This window comes from Phocoena sinus, chromosome X, assembly GCF_008692025.1.
Source record: "Phocoena sinus isolate mPhoSin1 chromosome X, mPhoSin1.pri, whole genome shotgun sequence".
NCBI classification, from domain to species: Eukaryota; Metazoa; Chordata; class Mammalia; order Artiodactyla; family Phocoenidae; genus Phocoena; species Phocoena sinus.
The window spans coordinates 28,020,368-28,046,199 of NC_045784.1; the positions used below are offsets into that span (position 1 = coordinate 28,020,368).

The window sequence follows — 25,832 nt, forward strand, 5'->3', positions numbered from 1 at the left end:
TTGCAGATATTTTCTCCCACTCTGTGGGTGGTCTTTTCGTCTTGTTTGTGGTCTCCTTTGCTGTGCAAAAGCTATTAAATTTCATTAGGCCCCATTTGTTTATTTTTGTTTTTATTTCCATTTCTCTACGAGGTGGGTCAAAAAGGATCTTGCTGTGATGTATGTCACAGACTGTTCTGCCTGTATTTTCCTCTAAGAGTTTTATAGTGTCTGGCCTTACATTTAGGTCTTTAACCCATTTTGAGTTTATTTCTGTGTATAGTGTTAGGGAGTGTTCTAATTTCATTCTTTTACATGTAGTTGTACAGTTGTCTCAGCACCACTTATTGAAGGGCTGTCTTTTCTCCATTGTATATTCTTCCCTCCTTTATCAAAGATAAGGTGACTATATGTGTGTAGGTTTATCTCTGGGCTTTCTAACCTGTTCCACTGATCTACATTTCTGTTTTTGTGTCAGTACCATACTGTCTCGGTTACTGTAGCTTTGTAGTATAGTCTGAAGTCATGGAGCCTGATTCCTTCAGCTCCATTTCTTTCTCAAGATTGCTTTGGCTATTCGGGGTCCTTTGTGTTTCCATGCAAATTGTGAAATTTTGTCTTCTAGTTCTGTGAAAAATGCCATTGGTAGTTTAAAGGGGATTGCACTGAATCTGTAGATTGCTTTGGGTAGTATAGTTATTTTCACAATGTTGATTCTTCCAATCCAAGAACATGGTCTATCTCTCCATCTGTTTGTACCATCTTTAATTTCTTTCATCAGTGTCTTACAGTTTTCTGCATAAAGGTCTTTTGTCTCCTTAGGTAGGTTTATTCCTAGGTATTTTATTCTTTTTGTTGCAATTGTAAATGGGAGTGTTTCCTTAATTTCTCTTTCAGATTTTTCATCATTAGTGTACAGGAATTCAAGAGATTTCTGTTCATTAATTTTGTATCCTGCTACTCTACCAAATTCATTGATTAGCTCTAGTAGTTTTCTGGTAGCATCTTTAGGAATCTCTATGTATAGCATCATACCAACTGCAAACAGTGACAGCTTTATTTCTTCTTTTCCAATTTGGATTCCTTTTATTTCTTTTTCTTCTCTGATTGCTGTCACTAAAACTTTCACAACTATGTTGAATAACAGTGGTGAGTGTGGACACCCTTGTCTTGTTCCTCATCTTAGTGGAAATAGTTTCAGTGTTTCACCATTGAGAACGATGTTGGCTGTGGGTTTGTCATATATGGCCTATATTATATTGAGGTAGGTTCCCTCTATGCCTACTTTCTGGAGGATTTTTATCATAAATCGGTGTTGAATTTTGTCGAAAGTTTTTCTGCAACTATTGAGATGACCATATGGTTTTTATCCTTCAATTTAATATGGTGTATCACACTGATCTATTTGCATATATTGAAAAATCCTTGCATTCCTGGGATAAACCCCACTTGATCATGGTGTATGATCCTTTTAATGTGCTGTTGGATTCTGTTTGCTAGTATTTTGTTGAGTATTTTTGCATCTATGCTCATCAGTGATACTGGCCAGTAGTTTTCTTTTTTCGTGACATCTTTGTCTGGTTTCAGTATCAGGGTGATGGTGGCCTCATAGAATGAGTTTGGGAGTGTTCCTCCCTCTGCTATACTTTGGAAGAGTTTGAGAAGGATAGGTGTTAGCTCTTAGCTCTTCTCTAAATGTTTTATAGAATTCGCCTGTGAAGCCATCTGGTCCTGGGCTTTTGTTTGTTGGAAGATTTTTAATCACAGTTTCAACTTCAGTGCTTGTGACTGGTCTGGTTATATTTCCCATTTCTTCCTGGTTCAGTCTCAGAAGGTTGTGCTTTTCTAAGAATTTGTCCATTTCTTCCAGATTGTCCATTTTATTGGCATAGAGTTCCTTGTGGTAATCTGTCATGATCCTTTGTATTTCTGCAGTGTCAGGTGTTACTTCTTTTTCATTTGTAATTCTACTGATTTTAGTCTTCTCCCTTTTTTTCTTGATGAGTCTAATGATTTTTCATTCTTGTTTATCGTCTCAAAGAACCAGCTTTTAGTTTTATTGATCTTTGCTATCATTTCCTTCATTTCTTTTCCATTTATTTCTGATCTGATCTTTATGATTTCTTTCCTTCTGCTAAATTTAGCGTTGTTGTTCTTCTTTCTCTAACTGCTTTAAGTGTAAGGTTAGGTTGTTTATTTGAGATATTTCTTGTTTCTTGAGGTAAGATTTTATTGCTTGAACTTGCCTCTCAGAATTGCTTTTGCTGCATCCCATAGGTTTTGGGTCGCCGTATTTTCATTGTCATTTGCTTCTAGGTATTTTTTGATTTCCTCTTTGATTTCTTCTGTGATCTCTCGGTTATTTAGTAGTGTATTGTTTAGCCTCCATGTGTTTGTATTTTTTACAGTTTTTTTCCTGTAATTGATATGTAGTCTGATAGCACTGTGGTCACAAAAGATACCTGATACAATTCCAATTTTCTTAAAATTACCAAGGCTTGATTTGTGACCCAAGATATGATCTATCCTGGAGAATGTTCCATGAGCACTTGAGAAGTGTATTCTGTTGTTTATGGATGGAATGTCCTATAAATATCAATTAAGTCCATCTCATTCAATGTGTCATTTAAAGCTTGTGTTTGCTTACTTATTTTCATGTTGGATGATCGGTCCATTGGTGAAAGTGGGGTGTTAAAGTCCCCTTCTATGATTTTGTTACTGTTGATTTCCCCTTTTATGGTTGTTAGCATTTGCCTTAAGTATTGAGGTGCTCCTGTACTGGGTGTATAAATATTTACAATTGTTATATCTTCTTCTTGGATTGATCCCTTGATCATTATGTGGTGTCCTTCTTTGTCTCTTGTAACAGTCTTTATTTTAAAGTCTATTTTGTCTGATACGAGAATTGCTCACAATGTTTTTTCTGTCTCATAAACCCACTGCCTCTAGCCCTTAACCTGCTATACCGCTTGTCTAAATGATTCAGTTGGGGGCTTCCCTGGTGGCACAGTGGTTGAGAGTTTGCCTTCCGATGCAGGGGACACGGGTTCGTGCCCCGGTCCGGGAAGATCCCACGTGCCGTGGAACGGCTGGGCCCTCGAGCCATGGCCACTGAACCTGCGTGTCCGGAGCCTGTGCTCCGCAACAGGAGAGGTCACAACAGTGAGAGGCCCGCGTACAGCAAAAAGAAAAAAAAAAATCCATAAATTAAAAATAACTGTGGGGGGGGGGAGGAATCCTGTAAGCCAAAACTAATCAGTGACCTCTAACATTCTTAAAATAAACTGTAGGTCAGAGAGAATCTGTTGGCATGTCTTTTTGCCTCAGTCTGTCTTTTTAATTAAATTTTAGACTGAGTAACACAGAAAAGTACATGTGTATATTGGATGATATTTTTATGGGCATTTTCAATATTTGAAACATCCTGAGCTCCAGAGGATAATAACAACAATAAACTATCATATTGTTATTAACATAAGTACAATTCGATGAATACTAGAAAGACAGCAGATGTATCGCCCCTTGTGAAATAACTAACCATATGTGAGAATCCATTTTGCAGAGTAGAAATTACAGACAGATTATTTTCTTTACAAAAGGATACACCATAGATTTCTCTAATCAACTTGTCAAAGATATTTAAAATATTATTTGACTTGCATTCCACTCCCAGGTATATAGCCCAGAGAAATGCATACTTATATTCACCAAAAGACATGTACTAAATTAGAAGATTACCCAAATTGGAAACTACCGAAATTCCCATCTACTATAAAATGGAATGGACAACTACATTGCGGCAAGTTTATCAACAGAATACTATCCAGCAACGAGAATTAAATATCTACATCTATATTCAATGATATGTATTAACCTCACAAACATAAGGTTGAGGCAAAGAAACCAGCCAAAACCAAGGACATACTGTATTATTCTATTTATAAAATGTATAAAATCAGGAAAAAGTAAGATGACTATAGAAGTCAAGATAGCTGTTACCTTTGTTGGACCGGTAGTCACTGAAAGAGACATGACAGGGACTTTTGAGGTTCCGGTAATATTCTTTTTCTTGATATGAGTGCTGTTTACACACTTGCAATCAGTTTGTGCACATTCACCAAGCTAGACATTTATGTTATATGCACTTTTCCTTACGTATATTGTACTTCAATAAAAATTTAATAATATATTTTCAACTTGTAAAATGTACTTTACATACAACTTTGGAGAATTAATCTTTTCTAAAAGGGTTGCAACGTGTGAAATACGTATCACTTGGGCAGATATGAATGATAATAAGAGGTGCAATGGTTTTTGCTAAGGACATTAAAATTGAGGGCTTAGATTTGTGTGATAAAGAACATTTGAGAAATACTCATTGGACAGTGAATCAGACTAGACTCACAGAAACAAATCAGCACATAGAGACTGACGAAGCAGCTATGAGTTATGCAATTTTAAAAAAGCAGTGTAGGGAATTGCCGTCTAGTGGTTAGGGCTCTGCGCTTTCACTGCTGAGGGCCTAGGTTCAATCCCTGATTGGGGAACTAAGATCCCACAAACCGTGCGGCACAGCCAGAAAAAAAACAAAAAAAAAAGGCAGTGTAATTGATTGATACAGCTATCCTAAGAGTAGACCCTGCAGAATACATAGAAAAGAAAAATTTACAAGTTTTTTATCTATATCGTTTTGTCAAGGAATGAAACAATTCAAACTACAGGATTTCACGACTCTTGCAACACTCCATCCAGGATATTACTGATAGACCAAAGATATATTATGGCAGTGTACTGTGTCCCATTCTGTAGATTTATATTTATACCAGATTCATCTGACATTTAAAAGTGAAATAATAATAAAATATATGCTTATAAACTCAGATAATCTGTGCATGTTGGTAATTGAAGAGCTACCCAAATGTGTGTACTTCTTCTTTCAGAGGTCCAACATGATAAGCTTCTCAACTGGTTTGTGCAGTAAGTAGATGCTGGATAATGAAAGGAATAAATAACGAATGCTAGGACTCAGGATGATAGACTGGGGCTCAGCATGTGTCCTGATTTATGGATCTCCAGAAGTGTCACATTGGAAACTAAGCAATCATGTCAAGAACCACAATACTGCAGAGAAAGAAACAGTTCAGTTGATTGAGTACTAACCAATCTTTCACTTCAAGTTTTTAAGCTAGCTATGTTTGATTATCGATACACAACCTTGACTGATATTAATTCCCTCAACATCTCTTCTAGGGAAAAATGTTATCTACAAAAATAAGATGTTTGCCTTTTTGAATATATATTGCTACAGAACAAAGAACAACTCTGTTCCAATTTCTGCACTCAAGTTACAGTCTGAGAATTAGAAGTTACTGTGACTAAGTTTTAGAAAGAAACCTTGACCAGCAGTTAATAATGGGTTATAGCCCTGGATTTGTGATGAAATAGGTATCGTAATTTGCAAAAGTTGCTTCGGCACAACTTCAAGTTCCTCAATTGCAAAACTGACTATAGTCATCAAAATGGACAATAATCTCAGCAAACATTTGTAATCTGCTAGTGGGGGCACTCTGAGGGTCTCAATGTGGGTCTCAATGATTCCAGGTAGAAAATACTGAGCTTAAAGAGTTAAACTACTGGTAAATCTTTTGAGGTCATTGGAATGGGTAAAAAGTATCATATATTTAACCGTGGTCAACTGTAAGGAAAACTTTCCCAACTGAGGTTAAGACAATAAACTCTGAACCATTTCTAAGTATCAGGAAAAAGATATGGTAATCACAACAGACAGTTCCCTGAGGCCAAAGTAGTCCACAAAAGGCTAGGCATGATCAAGAAGGGAGCTGAAAACAAAGAAATCATCATTGTTCTACTCGTGTATAAAGTTAGGATACAACTATATCTTGAGTAATGTGAGTATATCTCAATGTTTTACATTCAAAGACTTATAAGGAACCAGAGAAAGTCAAAATAATAATAACCCAAATTATAGGAAATATTAAGATGTGTTCCTCCTATTTCCACAGGGAATTTAAACATGGTTCTGTAGAAGTCTTATCTGTAGTTAAGCTCTGCAAAGAGAAGTCTCAACTTAAACCCATTAAGAAGAGGAAGAAGCATATACTAACTATGAAGTCAAACGTAGCTAGTACGAATAGGCATTTGATCTATTTAGGAACAGGAGAGGAAGGAACGTGGTTGCTGTGCGAACACAGAGGTGAAAAGAGAGGGGAATTATAGGCAAACGATTAAATCCTAGCTGCTACAACTAATTTGAAGATATGTTTCCTTTCTAAGTCCCCCCAAAACTGGAATTCAGGAACAGCCAAGCATTTAGTTTTAAATTCACGGAAGACAGACCCAGACCCAATAACTAAGGTAAAAATATTTTATAATATCAGTCTAACATTTAAGGTTAGTTTGAACATGGCAAAGATTAGTAATTTAATGCTATTTTCACACTCAGTTTACTCTCTGTAAAATGGGGATAATAATAACAAGAAGATTAACAATCTGTGAAGATTAAGGAAATGATGGACGCAAGACACTAGGCAAAGTATCTAGCCCCTAATTACAGGGGTAAAGACAGGCAGTTATGCACTTTGTAACACCATTGGACTTTTTTTTTTTTTTTTTTTTTTTTTTTGCGGTACGCAGGCCTCTCACTGTTGTGGCCCCTCCCGTTGTGGAGCACAGGCTCCGGACTCACAGGCTCAGCGGCCATGGCTCATGGGCCTAGCTGCTCCGTGGCATGTGGGATCTTCCTGGACAGGGGCACGAACCAGTGTCCCCTGCATCGGTAGGTGGACTCGCAACCACTGCGCCACTAGGGAAGCCCACCATTGGACTTTCAAAATCCTGAGCCATTAAGCAAAGCGGGTTAGTAGACTGGATGACTCCTGGGGTTCTTTCCAGCTCTAAAAGTCTGTGAAATACACGTTACTTTATGTTTCTGTCAGAGATAGAAGCTCATCTTACAAGGCTATTAGGAAGAACTAAGTCATTCCAGTGCCTGGATGAACAAATAGCATACAGACATCCAAATCATTCCCCTGGACGGACTATTCCTGTGATACAACTTGGCAATCTTATATTCAGTCATGTTAAAATTCAGTTGAAAAAAATTCAAGCCAACATAAAAAATTTCCCTTCATTTATTAATATTTTTAATTGAGATATAATTGATATATAAACTTACATTAGTTTCAGGTATAAACATAATGATTAGATATTTGTATGTATTGTGAAATGATCACCATAGTAAGTCTAATTAACATCCAAAGGTTCTTTCCTTTCTGGGGTGATAGTGTTTTTCTTTATCTTGATAGAGGCATGTGTCGCACAGGTGCACCCATTCAACAATACTCGTTGATTGGTACACATAAGATTTGTACTTTTGACTCTGCACATTTTGCCCCACAGAGACATACAAGTAAGCAAATAAACCAACAAAAAGAACTGTAAATGAATGCTGAGCTCTAGTTAATGATAAACATGCTGAAGCGTTTAGGGGTAAAGGGTACTGATGTCTCTAAACTTACTTTGAAATGCATCAGAAAATAGTCAGGACTGATGGGCAGAGAAAGCATGAATTTGTACAGCACAATCTAGGTGGTGGGTTCAGGGATATTTACTCGACAATTCTTTCCACTTTTCTGTGTATCGGAATTTTTCATAATAAAATGTTAGATAAAATGCTCTCACACAGCAAGCACAAAGCAGCATATTATTTAAACACATTTCTAAGTTATTAAGGCCACTTTCCAATTAAGAAAAAATTACCATCTATGGAGTATAGAAGTTTAAAAGACAGTAAACAGAATTTATAGTAGTGAAAATGACAAAATGTTTTGCTTAAAGTCACATGTATATGGAGAGGAGCTCGAAAAGGAATTCAGGCTGGTCTCTTAATTTCCTCATCAACAGAATGTCAAAGATCATATTACCTCCTTAAAAGTATGCTGAATATTCTCAGAGAGAAAGTAAGTTAGTCCTCTGACAAAAGCTCATTCTGTTTTGGTTATAAAAGATAGGAAAGTGTGTGTTGGTTCCCATATTGAAAGATGAGTTAAGGTAAAAGGATTGCATTTTTGCCACTGGTTAGAGAGTCACAGATTTATAAGAAAATACCAACATCCAGTCATAATGGAACATGTAAGTTATTGTATTAATTACATAAACAGGCAGATATTGAAATGTGATTTATTTGGTCATTAAAATGAATTAACTTAAAAAGATAATGGCTTCCTTTGGCAAGGGGGAACCATTGGTTGAGATGAAAGCTTAAAGTTGGGGGAGTAGCTTTATCTATAATTATGCAAAAATATTTCAGCTTATAATCTTAGGTCACTCACAAGACATAGAAAAGAAATTGTTTAAATGTGATATAGACACAACATATCGCTGGATAATCCCACTCTCCAGCCTGCCCCACCCTCAACTAATTAAGTGCCAAATGTAGCAAATAAAGTACTCACAACTCATTCAGCAAGAGGTCATTAAAGTGGAGCTAAAGGGTACCATTATAATTCCAGCACCGCAGATTTATTACCATGTCACTAGCATGCAATGCACACATAAAACCCATTCATCACTGCAAATTTGCACATCAAAATTGATGCATTTGTTGGAATATAAATATTTTTAAATATGTAGAATAAAAAAGACATTTTTTTCCTGCCCTGAACACACACTGAATTTCACCCCTACACCTTGTCACTCAAACTTTGATTTGATGAGTGCAGAAAATGCAGGTTATACCTGAAAAGCCAAGTGGGCTCACTTGTATCCTCACAAGCACACTCCACAGTCCAGCCAATCAAGTTAAGGAATAAAAATAATAAATAATTCCTTGAACAGAAACCACGGGTTAAAAAGCAAAATGCCAGGTATTGTCTACTAATGGACTTTTCTGTATTTCTAGTCTTCCTTACCTTCTTCTCTTTAGGTTTAGTGTCTCCCCTACTCATGCCTAATTCCCTTCCTGTACTCAGTATTCCAAATTCTTCTACCTCCTAAGACAAGTGATTCCATTTTTTACCCATTCTGTATCTTCAATCTCAGTCTAGAACCTCATCTAAAAAGAAAACAACAAAAAACAAAATAAAAAATTCTTCCTTTTGGCTCTCCACCCCCTCTGGCCAATCCTTTCTCCTTCATGAAAGAGTGATTTACACCAGAGTTACTTCAAGGATGGTTTGTATACCAGCAGCTGCAGCATTACCTGGGAGCTTGTTAGACATGCAATATCTCAGGCCCCACACGTTATACCTACTGAATCAAATCTGCATTTTTAAACAAGAGTCCAAAAGTGATTTGTATGCACATTAAAGTCTGAGAAGAGTCTACATCCACTATTTCCACTTTCACACCTTACATACCCTTCTCAATCCACTGAATTTTCACTCTTGCCACAGAAGTTACTTTTGAAGATGCTAACGATAACCTTCAAATTACCACAGCATTGGAGATTCTGAAGTCTTTATCTTTCCAGACCTCCCTTCAGTACTTGCCGTCACTGATGAGCCCTCCTTGAAACCCCTTCCTTGAAATCTTGCAATGACTGACACTGCAAGATTTTAAAAGGTTATTTAGTCTACCTCTTTGGCCGCTCCTCAGCCTTCTCTGCTCACCTTTAAAACACGGTTATCCCCTACAGGTCTCCTTTGGACCTTTTTTCTTTTCACTTACATATACTCCCTGGTGAGTTCATATTGTTTCATTCACTCCCTGGTGAGTTCATATTGTTTCATTTACTACCTATACAGCGATCATAGTCGAATCTGTGTTTAACCTAAGAACTCTCTCCTGAGCTCCATATTCACATAGCCAAACGCCTACAAGATCCCTTTTAAATATTCAACATATCCAAAATTGATCACATCATCTTTACCCTTCCTCTCCCCTAATCACTGACACACATCTGTTCCTCTACCTAGTCATTCAAGGAGAAACCTACAAATCATGCCTGATTCCTCTTTCTTCCTTATCCTTTAACCAAGGTGCCAAGTCATTCATTCAACCTCCTTAATGGCTCTTCTAACCTCTCTATCATCCAGCTGTCGCTTCTCTAGACTGTTTTAATTAAAAGCTTCCTGATGCTCTCTCTTATTTAGTGAATCATAACCCTGTCTGCACATTTGCATCAGCTGGGGTGCTTGAAAAACTACCAGTGTCTGGGCCCTATTCCCAAAGATTTTGATTTAATTGGTTTGGGGTGGAGTCCAGGCACTGGATTTTAAAAAGCTCCCCCTAGTGATTCTAATGGGCAGCCAGGACTGAGAACTACTGCTTTAATACTAGCCTTTTGCACTCCCCATCTATCTTCAGAATTTTGGTCAGAGAAGACTTTTGAAGATGAAGATCTGAGTCTGTCATCACTTACTAAATTCCTTTAATGTCACCCTTCCATTGCTATCAGCATAAAATCAAAACTCTTGACCTGACTTACAAGATCTTTTGTAATGTGGCCCTTGTCTACTTTTCCAGTTTCCTGACTTCTATTACCTGTTGTGAACCCTATTCAGCCACGTAGGAGTCCTCTACATGCAGGATGTTATCACATGTCTCACATGAGTCTATGCTTTTCCTCTGCCCAGAATATTCTCTACTCTTTTTCACTCTGTAGCACTCCGCTCAAAAGTCACTGCCACTAGTCATTTTTTCCTGACCATTCTCTTCCACCCTACCCAAGTTTTGTGTGCTTCAGGGGCTTGGATAGGGTATCCTATGTTATGATTCCCAGAGCATTGAATTCACATCCTTACCTCTAAACACACTTATTACCCTACCTGGCAATTGTCTATTTATTGTCTGTCTTACCTTTCAAAAGGTAATTACTTGAATTGAGGAAATGTGTTTTTATTTATTTTTTTAAGTTTTATTGAGATACATTCACAGACTATATAATTCACCCACTTAAAGTATACAGTTCAATGGTTTTTAGTATATTCACAAAGTTGTGAGATTAAAAGGATTTTCATCATACCCCCCCAAAAACCATAGCAGTCACTACCCATTTCTCTCCAGCTCCCCACTCCAGCCCTTGGCTGGAGTTAATCTACTTTTTGTCTCTATAGATTTGCTTGTTCTGGGCATTTCATATAAATGGAATCATACAATATGTGGTCTTTGTGTCTGGCTTCTCTCACTTTACATGATGTTTTCAAAGTTTATCCATGTTTAGGGTATATTAGTACTTCATTCCTTTTTTTTTTAACATCTTCATTGGAGTATAACTGCTTTACAAGGTTGTGTTAGTTTCTGCTTTATAACAAAGTGAATCAGCTATATGTATACATATATCCCCATATCCCCTCCCTCTTGCATCTCCCTCCCCCGCGCTCTATCCCACCCTTCTAGGTGGTCACAAAGCACTGAGTTGATCTCCCTGTCCTATGCAGCTGCTTTCCACTACCTATCTAGTTTACATTTGGTAGCGTATATATGTCCATGTCACTCTCTCACTTCGTCCCAGCTTACCCTTCCCCCTCCCTGTGTCCTCAAGTCCATTCCCTACGTCTGCATCTTTATTTCTGTCCTGCCCCTAGGTTCTTCAGAACCATTTTTAAATTAGATTCCATATATATATGTGTTAGCATATGGTATTTGTTTTTCTCTTTCTGACTTACTTCACTCTGTATGACAGACTCTAGGTTCATCCACCTCTCTACAAAGAATGTGCTTTTATACTCATGGCCCAACACAAGTTTGACATGAGGGGAGTATAAAAGAATGTGTGGAAAGGGTGAACACAACTTTTAAGTCACAAGTAAGAATTTATGCACTACTGAAAAAACAAAAATAATCACAAACATACAATATATAAGCAAAACAAATATATTCATTTAATCAAAGTTATAAAAACAAAATACATGTTCCAATTTTTTTAGACTTTATGAAAATGGGGCTTCTGTATTAAGGGGAAAAAGAGGAAATGAATTAATGAAGTATAGCGTCAACTGATCCCTTCAAATGCTTCTCCAGAAATGCAAAATATGAGATCAAAAATAAAGATCAATCAATTCTAGTTCATTTAATATGTCTGGTTATCAAGACAAACACAGGATCAATGATTATAAAATATGTTTTAGACTAAAGTGTTGGCTGAAACGCCAAAAAGGAAAGTGGATGAGAGACTTGAATTGCCCTTTTCAGGTCTCATTTTGAGATAATCTTTGCTTATTTAAACCTCAGCAACCCGTGAATGTTATAGTAAATGATGTGAAATACGGCGGAGATAAAAAGTAACTCTTTCCCTCTTCTAATAAGCCCAATTGAAGTGACAAAATTCTTTCATCCAAAATATGTAACTAAATTTTGAACATTAGTACAGCAATTCCTAAAATAGTACGGCAGCTCCTAAAATGCAATGCTTGAGTTTACAAGAAACAATAAAAAATTCTGTGTATTGCTCCTACTATTTCCATTTACCTCTGGATAAATCATAACTGTGCATCTGGAGAAGAAAGACCCAGGAGAGAGACAATATCCTAGTGAAGGTGTTGCTAAGAAATACAGGAACTGAGTAGTGTTACTGCCTTAATTTTAAAAGGAAATTCTTAAAATGAATCCCCATAGCAAAAGAAGAAATAGAGAAATCTAAAATGAGGTAATCTGTGTGCAAAGTGCTTTATACTGCAAAGCTGTCAACAAGCATATGGTATTATTATTATTTCCTTTAAAATGAGAAACAGAATAGCATTGTGCCTATACTACTTGCAGCAAGGGAACAGAATCCTTTAAAAACATATAAAACTGGGTCGTATGTTAGTTCTATTTGTAGTTTTTTAAGGAACCTCCATACTGTTCTCCACAGTGGCTGTATCAATTCACATTCCCACCAACAGTGCAAGAGGGTTCCCTTTTCTCCACACTCTCTCCAGCATTTATTGTTTCTAGACTTTTTGATGATGGCGATTCTGACCGGTGTGAGATGATATCTCATTGTAGTTTTGATTTGCATTTCTCTAATGACTAATGATGTTGAGCATTCTTTCACGTGTTTGTTGGCAATCTGTATATCTCCTTTGGAGAAATGTCTATTTAGGTGAGGTGGATGGACCTAGAGTCTGTCATACAGAGTGAAGTAAGTCAGAAAGAGAAAAACAAATACCATATGCTAACACATATATATGGAATCTAAGAAAAAAAAAGGTCATGAAGAACTTAGGGGTAAGACGGGAATAAAGACACAGACTTACTAGAGAATGGACTTGAGGACATGGGGAGGGGGAAGGGTAAACTGTGACAAAGTGAGAGAGTGGCATGGACATATATACACTACCAAACGTAAAATAGATAGCTAGTGGGAAGCAGCCGCATAGCACAGGGAGATCAGCTGGGTGCTTTGTGACCACCTAGAAGGGTGGGATAGGGAGGGTGGGAGAGACATGCAAGAGGGAGGAGATATGGGGATATATGTATATGTATAGCTGATTCACTTTGTTATAAAGCAGAAACTAACACACCATTGTAAAGCAATTATACTCCAATAAAGATGTTAAAAAAAACATATAAAACGGATGCTTTTTTAACCAAAAACAGAAAGACACACAAAAATTGCCTGAATTTGGTCTTAAGCAAGATTATACTTTTGTTCTGATAAGTTCTTATAAATAGCCATCTGACTGTCTGATAATGATTTGTTTTTATACATTTATTCATTTATTTGTTCCTTTGTCTATCCAATCATTTATTAAAACCTTTTTCTTGATAATCCATATGTGCTTGAGATTGAATTAGAATGGATGCAAAATCAAAGCTGCATAAGGAATAGTAAACATTTTATAAGTAAACTATCAATACCTAGTTCAATATTCATATGCACTTGGAATCTATGTCCTTAAAAGAGAATCCACTTATCTGAATGTATCACTCACTAGAAAGAAAAGCTAAATGAGGGGACTTTCATAGCTCCCAGTGGTCTTATGAATTATGGTAAAGATTTTGGCCTTTGTCTGCAGGGCAACTGGAATCCACTGAAAGGTTTCACGCAGCGAAGTGACACCATCTGACCTGGGTTTCAAAATATTAGTCATACTGCTAATTAAAGAACAGATTGGAGGGGAGGGCAAGAAAAGGTACAGAAAAAAACAGCGTGAGATGCTAGGATAGGGGTCCAGGTAAAACCTGATGGCTGGCAGATTGAAAGATAAGAACAGATCAGTAAGATATTTAGAAGATTAAATATATAGGACTTTGTCTAAGTTCTTCCCTCTGTATAAAATGCATTGCCTGGGTACTTCGTGAAAGTTTTTGACAGGAAATGAATGGGGTCATAAAAACCTTTAAATTCTTGAAAGGGGTCATAGAAGTTCTGGCCCTGTCATATGATGATTTTTCCCTCTCACAGGAAAAGATGGAACTAACAGACTGTGACCGATGTTTTCCAGTCAGGTATGTATGCCTAGTTCACTATGCTCCTTCTAGAATACAGCCTACATGTGACACCTGCAAGTTCTTTGCTTAAAGCCTCTTTGTTGGGAAATCTTACTTGAGTATTTTTTTTTTTTTGGCTTGACTTTTGAGTCGTTTGCCGATAAATAAGTAGGACAGAAATGTTGACCCTTTTTGTATCTAAAAATGGTGAAAAAGGTTGCAGTTGGACATCGACATGAACACACAATTTCATGTTGAATATAAGGTTATAATAATCCCCAAGAAGAAAGGTAATGTAGACAGCTTGCCATATGGAATGGATAAAACAGATAAGAGGTCAGAGGTGTTATGATGAGAGCTGTCATTCATATAGTGATGAATACTGAAGTCATGAGTGTAAGGGACAGAGGCAAAGCCTTGGAAAAATTCTGGAGAGAGGCAGACCAAATGCAGGAAACTGAAATGAGAGATTGGGAAAGGTTACATTATCCCTGTGTTCAAGGCAAAGGCTCTGGAGATGAAGCTTGAGAGGTAGTCACTAGAATGCACATAGTCAGCCCTCTTTGGTGGTCATTAACAGCTTCAGTGAAGTGGTTAGAGCATGGATCACAAGGGATTAGGTATAAAAAGAAATGACAGAAATGTCTGTAGAGCTCACTTTGGCAATTCAAGAAGCAAAATCAGATAGGAGACTTAAGGAATATGAGCTGCCTTATTGTGCGTGCAAAGTCCTGAAAGAAGTAGGAACAAGAAAGTAGAAGGTAGAAGGTTAGGCAAAGTATCAGGGAGTCAGGTTAGTCAACAGGAGTAGAAGGTTTCCATTGGAAATATAATTTATCATACAGAAATATGCTAAAATGAAAAATGTGAAAACTGGACTAGAAGATTTTACTAATTAGCTAGCCAGGTCAGAACATGGATCTTTATCCACTCTATACTTACAATCTTAATCTGATTATTAAAAGGAGCTTGCAATTTGTAAAATCTCTAAAGATTTATTTCCCCCCAATTCTGCCATGTTTCCTGCTTTTCTACCATTTCTATCAAAATTACTCCCCTCCTTTCTTTCACTATCTTTGAATTCATCAACATTCCTCTTGGTGACATCAGACTCTAGTTTCCCTATACTCCAGGGTCCACTTGAAAGCACTTCCTTATTACGCATAACAAGTGCCAGTGAAAAGCCCCAGCTTGGAACAAACTTATCTTTACCTAAGTAACTACCATAGGCAGAACTAACGTTGACTCCAATGACAAATATGGTCCCATGCCTTTCTCTTGGCTGGTAAGCAGTTACTACACTGTTCTTGAAAATTAGAAAGTCGTGCTATGAAGCAGTAGACATTATGTAGTACACTAAGACGTTAGCCACAAATTCGTACATGAATTCTCTCAATTTGAATAAAGTTTAGGTAACAGCTCTGTCCTTAGGCATTTTGGTACACACAGATAAAGAATGTTAAATTTTCTCAAGACAGGCATTGGCAAGAGGTTCAGAACAAAGTTAGTATAGTTGTTTCCCCAAACAAAATAATCTCACATGAACCTGCCTTGCTGCCAGTTCCAATGATATTACCGACCTTCTAATCTCATTGCTTTATTTTTTTATCCTTTTATTTTTTTTCTATACTAAACCTCTGTCTCTTGCTGCTTATTAAGCTAGCTGTTATTTGGAACCTAATGAAAGAGGTTTTTTCCCCCCCTGAGTCCAGACCTTCCTAAATAGCCTCTTCATTATTCTATTTACTTTGAACATTAAAAAAAAAAAAAAAGCTGAAATAGCTAATGTGAGAGGTTCATGAAAATCTCCATCCAAGACATCATCATCCTAATTGGTTTATAACCTGCTGTGCTGAATAGTTCTTCCATTCATCAGGTTTTTTTTTTAACCTTAAAAGTGAAAACTTCTATGTTCTGAAAATTAACCAACAATGAGAAAAGGTTATAGGATTAAAAAAAAATAGCTTCAGCAATGACCCTAGAATCCTCAGAGGCCTTTGTGTAATTGTCTGAATGTTGAAAATTATATACATGGTACCATGTGCTTGCAAGGTTTTAGTTCACGTTCTAATAACCACAATGGAACTATGAATTCAGAATACTAAGCCCACATCTTCCTTCAATTTTGTGAAAGAAAAACTAAAGAAATAAGCAATGATGAAAAGAAAAGACCTACACAGAAGTAGGTGGTAGAAAAGATAACAAAGTACAGGTCAAGAAAAAAGATAAGGAAGAAATCATATTTCATGAAAGTTGTTCTAAATTGTGTTCAAAGTCATATGTTCCTGGCAGTAGGGAAAAAAAGGTAAACTCTTAAAGATTTGTAAATGTGTAAAAATGTTCCATCATTAGTATTATTCCTAAAAATAGATAAATGCTCATATTTCAGGTTTCTGAAAAATTTGGAATAACATTAAGTAAATGCATTTATACATTCCTTTTGAAACACCTGACCACTATTTTAAAAATGTACTTACTTTGTTCCTACCCCTAAAAACTTACTGAATGAGAATCTTCTGGCTCTTGGGCTAGTAGTGCATATCTTTTCAACAGGGCAATAGTGTCCCAAGGGGGTTAAAATTGATTCTTGAGGAACAAAAAGTCTTAGATGTATCTAAGGGTCACAGTGGTTTGTGACCCTCCAAAGAGCCACAATATAAACAGATATAGAGACTATCTATGTTATCAAAATTTCATGGGGGGTTGATTAGCAAATAAAACTCTAAAAAGCTTCTTACAGGGCAATGATTAATAAAAGGTTGAGAAACACCATCCCTGTGTAATATACTTGAAAACATTTTCTGTGTATAAAAGTAATACATTGTATTGTATGGAATTGGGAAAACACAGATAGATACAAAAGAAAACAATTAAACTCACCTAAATTCCACCTGTGATAGCTGTGAAAAATTTTAAAGTATTTCCTTCCAGTTATAATGTGTCCTGCTGGCTCTCTCTTTTTCTTTTCTTCCTTACTTTTTTTTTTTAAACAAAATTAGGATCATATGGCATAAATAATTTCATATCCTATTTTTACTTTTTAAACTTTAGTATGGTTAATTTCTAATACTGTGTTAGTTTCAGGTGCAGAGCAAAGTCATTCAATTATATATGTGTGTGTGTGTGTGTATACACATAATTTTTTCAGATTATTTTCCATTACAGGTTATTACAAGATATTGCATATAGTTCCCTGCACTATATAGTAAATGTCTGTCACTTATCTATTTTATACACAGTGGTATGTATCCGTTAATCCCATACTCCTAATTTATCCCTCCCCCCGCTTCCACCCTTGGTAACCATAAATTTATTTTCTATGTCTGTGAGTCTGTTTCTGTTTTGTAAATAAATTTATTTGTATTATTTTTCAGATTACACATATAAGTGATATCATATATTTGTCTTTCTCTGCCTGACTTACTTCACTTACTATGCATATCTTACTTTTTAAACTTAGCATTAATGTTATAATTATTCTTTCTCTATGCCGTTAAATACTATTTGAAACTACTTCTAATAAACATTGTGAAATTCAGTAGTAGGCATAAACCAACCTTTAACAAGAAACATTCTTCAAAAATTGAATTACTATCTTTATAGCATTAGATAGTATTAAAAAAGTATGTATTTTAGATTATTAATCATTTTCTCATGATACAGAACCAAATTACAAGCTTAAATAAAAGCTATATACTTAAGTGGTTAGTAACCAAATTCATTACTCAGTTTCCATCTCTGATCAAACAATGCTATTTTACCTTTTCCCTTCGCTTTCCATCTCTGTTTCTATCTCTGTCTGTCTCTCTCTTTTGAGGAGGTTTTTCAAATCAAACCTTTTGGAATGTTTGTATGTGAGTCATATTCCTACCTTTGCAGCTCTAAAGAGAGTCAATTCAAGGAATGAGTGCAGAGTACAAAGGGTTTGGGACTAGGTCATGAGAACTGGGTCTTTAATGAAAGTGTACCCTTTATTTTTACTTAATTCTCATCTGATTCTTCGCTGTATTGTTTATAGGGCAATAATACTTGTTCTTACGTGTGATTACCATTTGTAAATTAATCTAGGGAAAATAATTAAAGACTGAGGAAGAACATAAACATTTTCCTTTATTTACCTGGGTTAGGAATTGGTTTTAACGTTTTAACCCCGTGCTGAGTTGTAGAACTTCATGTGGTGGGGGGAGGGGGAGGGATAGGATGGGGTAGGGGAGGAAGGGATACATTTTTTCCAGGGTCCTTATTTCATTCAAGTTTATCATGCTATCTTCAATTGATAGTGAATTATTAATATTTTTAATTTACATTTTTAAGAATGTATTTTTTACAGTTTTAAGCAACACATTTCTATTTCTATGTATATATGTCTATTTCTATTTTATGCACATGTCTTATTTCTATGTACCTACATATCTCTACCTCTATAGCTCTTTAAGTTTCTCTTTACACGCACAAGTTCCTAGAGTCTCTGAGTCCTAAAATTCCAGAAATTTGGAAAAAGCCAGAAAAAAGATTATCATCTAAAAGTAAAATGAGAAACAAAAAGGACGTGGTGGATAGTATCAGTCATCTGTAAAAATAACCTGCCTGAGCCTCGGATAACTTCATAAAAATGGAGATTCCCAGGACCACCTCATATCCCTATTATGTCAGAATTTCTTGTGGTGGTAGTCCTGGAATTGCCACCGGGGCTGGAAATTCTTGTGGAAAGAGTTGTTTCGTAAGGGTTTTGGTGACGACGTACCCTACTTCAGTCAAGCAAGCAATGGGTAATAATGTGACTAACACAAATTTCCAACTATTGATTTACATCTACTTAACATACCTGAGTTTTGTATGGCTCTGTGAGAGACAATAGCCAGAGGAGGAAGGTAAGTGTGCACATGTGGGGAGGAAGACATGTTGCATGCAATCTAAAAAGAAAGCCGAAGCGCAAGCATTTGCTATTATGTCTTTGGTACCATCTGAGAGAAATTATCTGTTTCTCTATTTCTATAGTAGAAGTCATCCAGAACAGTAAAGGTGGGAAGTTTATCTAGATTCTCTCACTTAATGAACCAGCCTTTAATGATACAGCATTACCCTTCCTCCAATTCTTTGGTCACCATCAAACCTTGGTCTTCTGCATAGTCCTCACTGGGGAGGGCACTATGAACAAATTATCATTATTAATTTTTTTGATAGCCTTATGCTGTGCTATAAAATAATAATTTCAAGTTATTACCTCTTCTTTCAAATGATTAATAAACCAGTCTCATGTGAGTTTGTGTAGTATGAGTCAGTCCCCCAGAGACTCATCACCTCAAGGTGAACTATTAAAATCCAGTCGTTGGCTATGCAAAGCTGAGGACCAGATATTAGATCTATGGTAACACACCACATGATATAAACACTATCAATGACCTCCTTAGGAGGTACTTCCTGAAACGATTTAAACAATCAACAATTTAAAAATATCTTTAAACAGATAATGAAAAACTAACCCATAAACCTGAACATATATATTAATAACACATATAACATGATATATATCAAGATCAACTCCAAATCCATGATATACATATCACTTTTTCCTTGGTTATACCTATGTTCTAAACTTTTGATCTTAACGGACATTAAGAATCCAGAAATCTTTGACAATGGTAAATTGTGCTTAATATAAAATCCCGGGACTTCCCTGGTGGTCCAGTGGTTAAGACTCTGTGCTCCCAATGCAGGGGGCACAGGTTCGATCCCTGGTTGGGTAACTAAGATCCCGTAAGCCGCAGAGTGCCGCAGAGTGCGGCCAAAAATAAATGAATAAATAAATAAATATCTTGGATAGCTGGTTACAGACCAAGAAATGTTTTTTTAAAACCATGCACTTTTTATGTCCTTATAAGGTTCCTAGAATTTATTTCTGTTATTCTCAAAATATTTCCTCAGCATAATTTAGTAATATTCAGATCCACTTAAAACAATCACTAGTTAAGTACAAATTAGCTTCCAAAATCAATTTGCAAACATGTTGTAGGACTATACATATGCTGAAAGATGGTTTCCTTTTACGTTCCCCCTCCCATCTAAAAGTTATTAAGGAAAAATCTGTTGCCAGGGAAACATTCAATTTGGCACCATCCGTATTCAAACTTTAATTGCTGCAAGCCTTCAGCCAATCTCCGGTTTTTAATTGGCAGACCTTCCCGGAATGCTTTACAGATCTTTTTTAGGAAGCCAATCCATGAAGCATATCACAATATAAAGCATCAAGAAAGTTCACAATGCAAGCAAGCCTCACGCTATTATCTTAAGATCACACTTGTGAGGGCTCAAAGCATTAGGTCTTCTGATAATTACCTGCCATGCGGTTAATGCCTAAAAGTTATTGCCAAGTTGTTTTTTTTCTGCCTAATGGGTTTCTCATTCAAAGAAAGTACTCATTTTACAAGTGACTTTAAGTATTAGGAAGACCCTGAAAAGGAGCCCCAGGGGGAAACCTGTATAGCATACACAGTAAGAATAGAAAACAAATACACGAAAGAGAGTTAAGAATGCATGCTTTGGAATTAGCCAGAACCGAGTTCAAATATTAATTGGGACACTTGTTACCTATTTTACTTAAACTTCCTAGGCCCCACTTTCTTCATCTGTAAAAGATCTATTATGAGGATTATAAATTATGCATTTTGCAGAAAATACATACCTCACAGACACTGTAATGGCATTTGAAAATTTGTTGATCCCCATGGTCTTGAAGAATATTCCTCTGGAATGCTAAGTGTGTGTATAGAAGTATTGTTAAAATTTATAGGAGAGTTAACAAAGACTGAAATTGTCTGACAAATTATTTTTAAGTGACAAGAGGATAAGGATGGATCTTGGAGAAGTGTAAACATGTTCAAAGTAAGAAAATGACAAAAAAATGTATGTGCAGTTGTGGGTCTGATCTTGACATTTTGATGGAACAGGGAAGTAACTCACTAATTAAGCATCGGCATGGTTTCTTGGGAGGCTCTTTCAGCCCACCACATTATCACCATCCTGTGCGAACTGCGCCCCCTATGGGGCACTAAACAGAATCGGAATGTCACCCTCTGTTATATAATGAAGCAGGCTTGCCTACCACCACCACTGTCCTACTGAGCAGCCAGCCACCCTCTCTGATAATCCTTAAGAGGCAACATTCCAGCTGTATCACTGTTCCTAGGTTACCACACACTTCCAGAAATCCATGTCTTTGACTAACCGTTAATTTTAGTATTCTATAGAGTTTTTAATTTGTCCAGTTAAATAATCTATTTCGGTGCCACTTGATCATAATATTTTGGTTCCACTAAAAAGTCAACTGCACCTTCATCTGTATCCTGATGTAAATCCCTTTACATTGTTTTCCTTTCCCTTTAAAACAAAAACACGTAAAGGGTGTAAGCTGTATGTTGAATAATCAGGACTTATGGCATATAAGCGTAAAGACAACTTTATCTGTCTTCTTTCTCCCTTTAAATCTGCTCAAGGGGGTAGTTCTTGCTTGCTCCCTGGGTGAAAATACGAGGAGGTCCCATGTCTTTTCTGGCCATTGTAAGGTAATACAGGGTCCTGCTGTCATTTTAAGACATTAAAATTAGAATTTCCAGTCTAATAACATTCATTAACACTTCAAACTTAATTCACATATATGACTTCTCCCCCGACTTGGAGAGGCTGCAACTGGGCCAGGTCCCTCACCACCTTGAGCAGGGGGGTACAGAGAGCTTCTTCTCTTCCTCTTACTCACCTTCTGCCCCATGCACCAGCTGCTCTTTCCTAACAGGGTTGAATGGGAGTGGAGGGAGGAGAGGGAAGGGAAGCAGAAAGCTCCTCTTCGGCTCAGTACTGTCATTGTTAGAATATGACGTTCTGCTTTTTGGGTCTGGCTGATGTTAAGTATCGAGGGGGGTTTCATGAAGCTTTTCTAGACTTGACAATCACTGGTGCTCTTTTATTTCCTGTACTGAATCCAGATAAATGTATTTTTGTTGTCGTTATTTAATTTTGGCAAGGTCAATCACTCCCCCCTCACAAACTCGGAATCCAATGAGCCACTCCTCCAAGTTCTCCTCCAGGTGTTCCTAAAGAAACTCGTCTCTTAAAATGGGAAGGTCAATGCCTCCCCTCGTGAAAGTGGGGGACTGTAAAAAAGGGGTAGTGTTCAACAGCAGCATTTTCCCCAAGAAAACCTCAATTTTTTTCCAAGTCACTATCTTCTGGATCTTTTTCTATCCATCTCCCTTCCAAACGTGCACATTGGTGGTCTGCTACTGATAGCACCTCAGTCACAGGCATTTCCAATTTAGCATCCTGTTATAAATGAAAGTGTTTATCGATAGACTGTTAGAGCAGTGCTCTAACAATGAAAACAGAAAGTAGGAGAAACACTGTACTAGATGGTCTCTAAGGTCTCTTCCAGTTCTGAAGGTCTATAATCTATCTACCACTTGAAATGTATTTCTCTCGGCTTTAAGGCTCAGCTCCAGATTCACTTCTTCCATGATACGTTCCACTGTTCCACTATTACTTCAGTAGACAGTCAACACATCATCTGAACCTATTGTTGTGCATTGGTTTGATATGACTTCAAATCAACTCGCTTATGACTTAACTGAAGTTGTTTTAATCCACTTTTGTCCAAAGACAAAAGAAAGTTACCTTTAGGAGTAAAGTTGGTTTGATATAAGAATGAAGTAAGCTGCGTCAGGACGTCATCACCTCAGCTGTTGACGGTTCTCGCAGTGGGCTTACTGCTAAGAACATGTGGAGAAGCAAGGGGGCATTTAGACTATAAATACTGAGAATCTGTAAGGAATATCTGAGAGTTTGGGTCAGGGCCAAGCTACCCCTTATTATTTCACTGGCAGCTGGATGTCCGCTCTCAGCTGGCAAAGCCTCTCTCCTGAGAAACCACCCTAAACCCATAGAAAAGGTACACCTTCACTAGATTTGGACTTTATTCCTTTATCTCCCCTTGCCTGGAACAATAGTGTAACTAATCTATCATTTGCTTAGAGTATGTTATTTCTTTATTGACTTATTAAGAGACATCACCCTGTATGCTATTGGCTTGTAAAATCCCCACAGTGAAGCCCTGTCAAATAAACTACTGGCAAAGCCAATCGCGGTTTCTGAGCGTCATTTGCTGCCCCACTGCCCCGCCCCCGAACAAAACAACTTACTTTGTTGTGCCGAGCGCTGGCCTAGGACTTGAGAAATCTATATTTAATTTTTTTAAACAAAACACAGACCTTACCCTCCTGGAGCCAGGTCTCTTTCTCCTTTGCATCTCTGTTTTACTTTACTCGTAACTTGCTTTTATGCTTCGCTTTTGTATCAAAGTTACTGTGTGTACACATCTGTCTCCCCCTAGATTACCAACCCTTTTATAAAAGGAAAGGATCCATATTTTATGCACTTTTATATACCCCAATAGTCAAGAAATAATCATTATTAAATGAAGTAATGAACAATGAATAAACTCATGGATGTACAGAGGGATGAATAGTTTTAAACAGAAAAAACACAGGCCCAAAATAGCGTCACTTGTGCTAAAGTCCATGATGCCAAACCTAGATTTAATACCTAATTGCAGTTTTGACCTTCACCAGAAATGTTATCTTAATCAACCAGTCCACAGTTTTCTAGTCAGTACCAATGAGGTAACCGGCCACATGAGACCTCCACCCCACCCCCAGAGGAAGAAGAGGCAGTCTGCAGGCTGAAAACCTGTGCCATTCCCTCCCCCCCCCCCCAAAGAAGACGTCCTGGCCTAAAACTAATCCTTTCTTTTGCTAACTGCTCCCTTGCCCAACTCTTTCCGTAAATACCTTCCATTCTGTACAACCCCTTGGAGTGCCATTCTTGTTGCTAGATGGGATGCTACCTGATTCATCAATCATCTAAAAGGCCAATTATATCTTCAAGTTCATTCGGTTGAATTTTTGTTTTTTAATAGATCAGTGGCAGCGATGGGAAGTGAACTTCACTGGCATTCAGGGACAACAAGAAACACAGGCATGGTACCCCACGCACCCTTTTGAGCCCACTGTCTTTCCACTTCTGAGGGCCGTTAGTGAGTTCCTCTTGGTTGAGCTCTGCTCTTTCAGCGTTTGAGCTCCTGATCTGACTGGCTTTCCTTTACTGGGCAGGTTAGCCTGAGCTGGTAGATGATTCAGTTCAGGGCTCAACTGAGCTGGCAGAGGACTTGCCTGGAACCAAGCCCCTAGCCTTTCAGACTGGAATTCCCCAGGTGCAAAACCCCAGCCCTTAGCTGTGCCCCTGGATTCAACTTTGGGAACTGCTGATGGTTTAGTCTGCCATTCCCCATTCGTTTGAAATCCTTCCCCAGATTCTACATTGGGAATGGATGGTGGCAGCTGCAATTCTCCATTTGTATGCAATCAGTCCCCGGTCCCCATTCTTTGTGGTCTGTCGATTCAACCCTTTCCCCCAGTCCAAAGTTCCATGGAAATTGGTGGTGGCTGCTGCTGGAGTTGGACTAGGTCCTATTTGAAAACTGGACTGGGTCCGAGTTTAGACTGGGTCTGATTTGAGAACTGGACAAGGTCCAGTGGCAGACCTCAGGTGGATATTAAATAAAGGTCAGTTGCTAAGCGGAATCTCGGAAGTGCTGGAAGCTGATTAGTGAGGCTCTGAGAAAACTGAAGGCCTAGCTACAAGAAATGAGGTCTTTTATATCCAGAGTTGAGCAGGCTACCTTCCAGCACACCTGCTTATTTTGTTGAAGAACTGTGGTCCCAGAAACTGTACATATTTAACAAAATGGCGAAGTTTTACTAAAAACAACCTAGAATTACAATGGCCATTATGGAGAACATTCCAAAGAAATAAAATCATTGAAAAAGTGCACTTAAAAAGCAAAGATCATGCAGAAGCGTCCAAAAGATTTGGAAATTCCAAAATAGTTTCATTGAAAGATTCATTGAAAAAGGCTAATGAAAAATTAAAGAAATAAAAGGTGCCCTAAACAAAAGACTATAAGAGCAATATATAACTTCTACCACTCCCCTCTGTCATCCTTTATTTGGGTACTTTGCATTTTAAAAGAAGACCACCTGGGCTTCCCTGGTGGCGCAGTGGTTGAGAGTCCGCCTGCCGATGCAGGGGACACAGGTTCGTGCCCCGGTCTGGGAAGATCCCACATGCCGCCGAGCGGCTGGGCCCGTGAGCCATGGCTGCTGACCCTGCGCATCCCGAGCGAGCCTGGGGAGAGGCCGCAACAGCGAGAGGTCGAGTACCGCAAAAAAAAAAAAAAAAAAAAAAGAAAGACCACCTGAGGCTACAGGAGGATTACCTCCTCAGATACCTTTCACTCCTAGGTCAAAGGCCAATCTAAGGGCCATAGATAAAGAATTTCTTAACCCAGGGAGGATCCTCAAAAGTTTTAATAAATGGATTACCTCCTGAGGTTAGCGGATAAATAAAAAAGCAGAAAAATAAAATGGGAG

The 25,832-nt window shown here is 37.6% G+C and overlaps 1 protein-coding gene across 1 annotated transcript in view; it reads right to left on the reverse strand.

Moving 5' to 3' along the window:
* DMD (dystrophin) overlaps positions 1 to 25,832 on the reverse strand; it is a 2,099,690-nt gene that overhangs the window by 561,226 nt on the left and 1,512,632 nt on the right. The window contains exons 53-54 of the mRNA XM_032618871.1: positions 24,397 to 24,715; positions 19,438 to 19,503 (exon numbers count right to left, since the gene is read on the reverse strand). Coding sequence (XP_032474762.1) covers positions 19,438 to 19,503; positions 24,397 to 24,715 — 385 coding nt within the window. The remainder of the gene's footprint in view (positions 1 to 19,437; positions 19,504 to 24,396; positions 24,716 to 25,832) is intronic.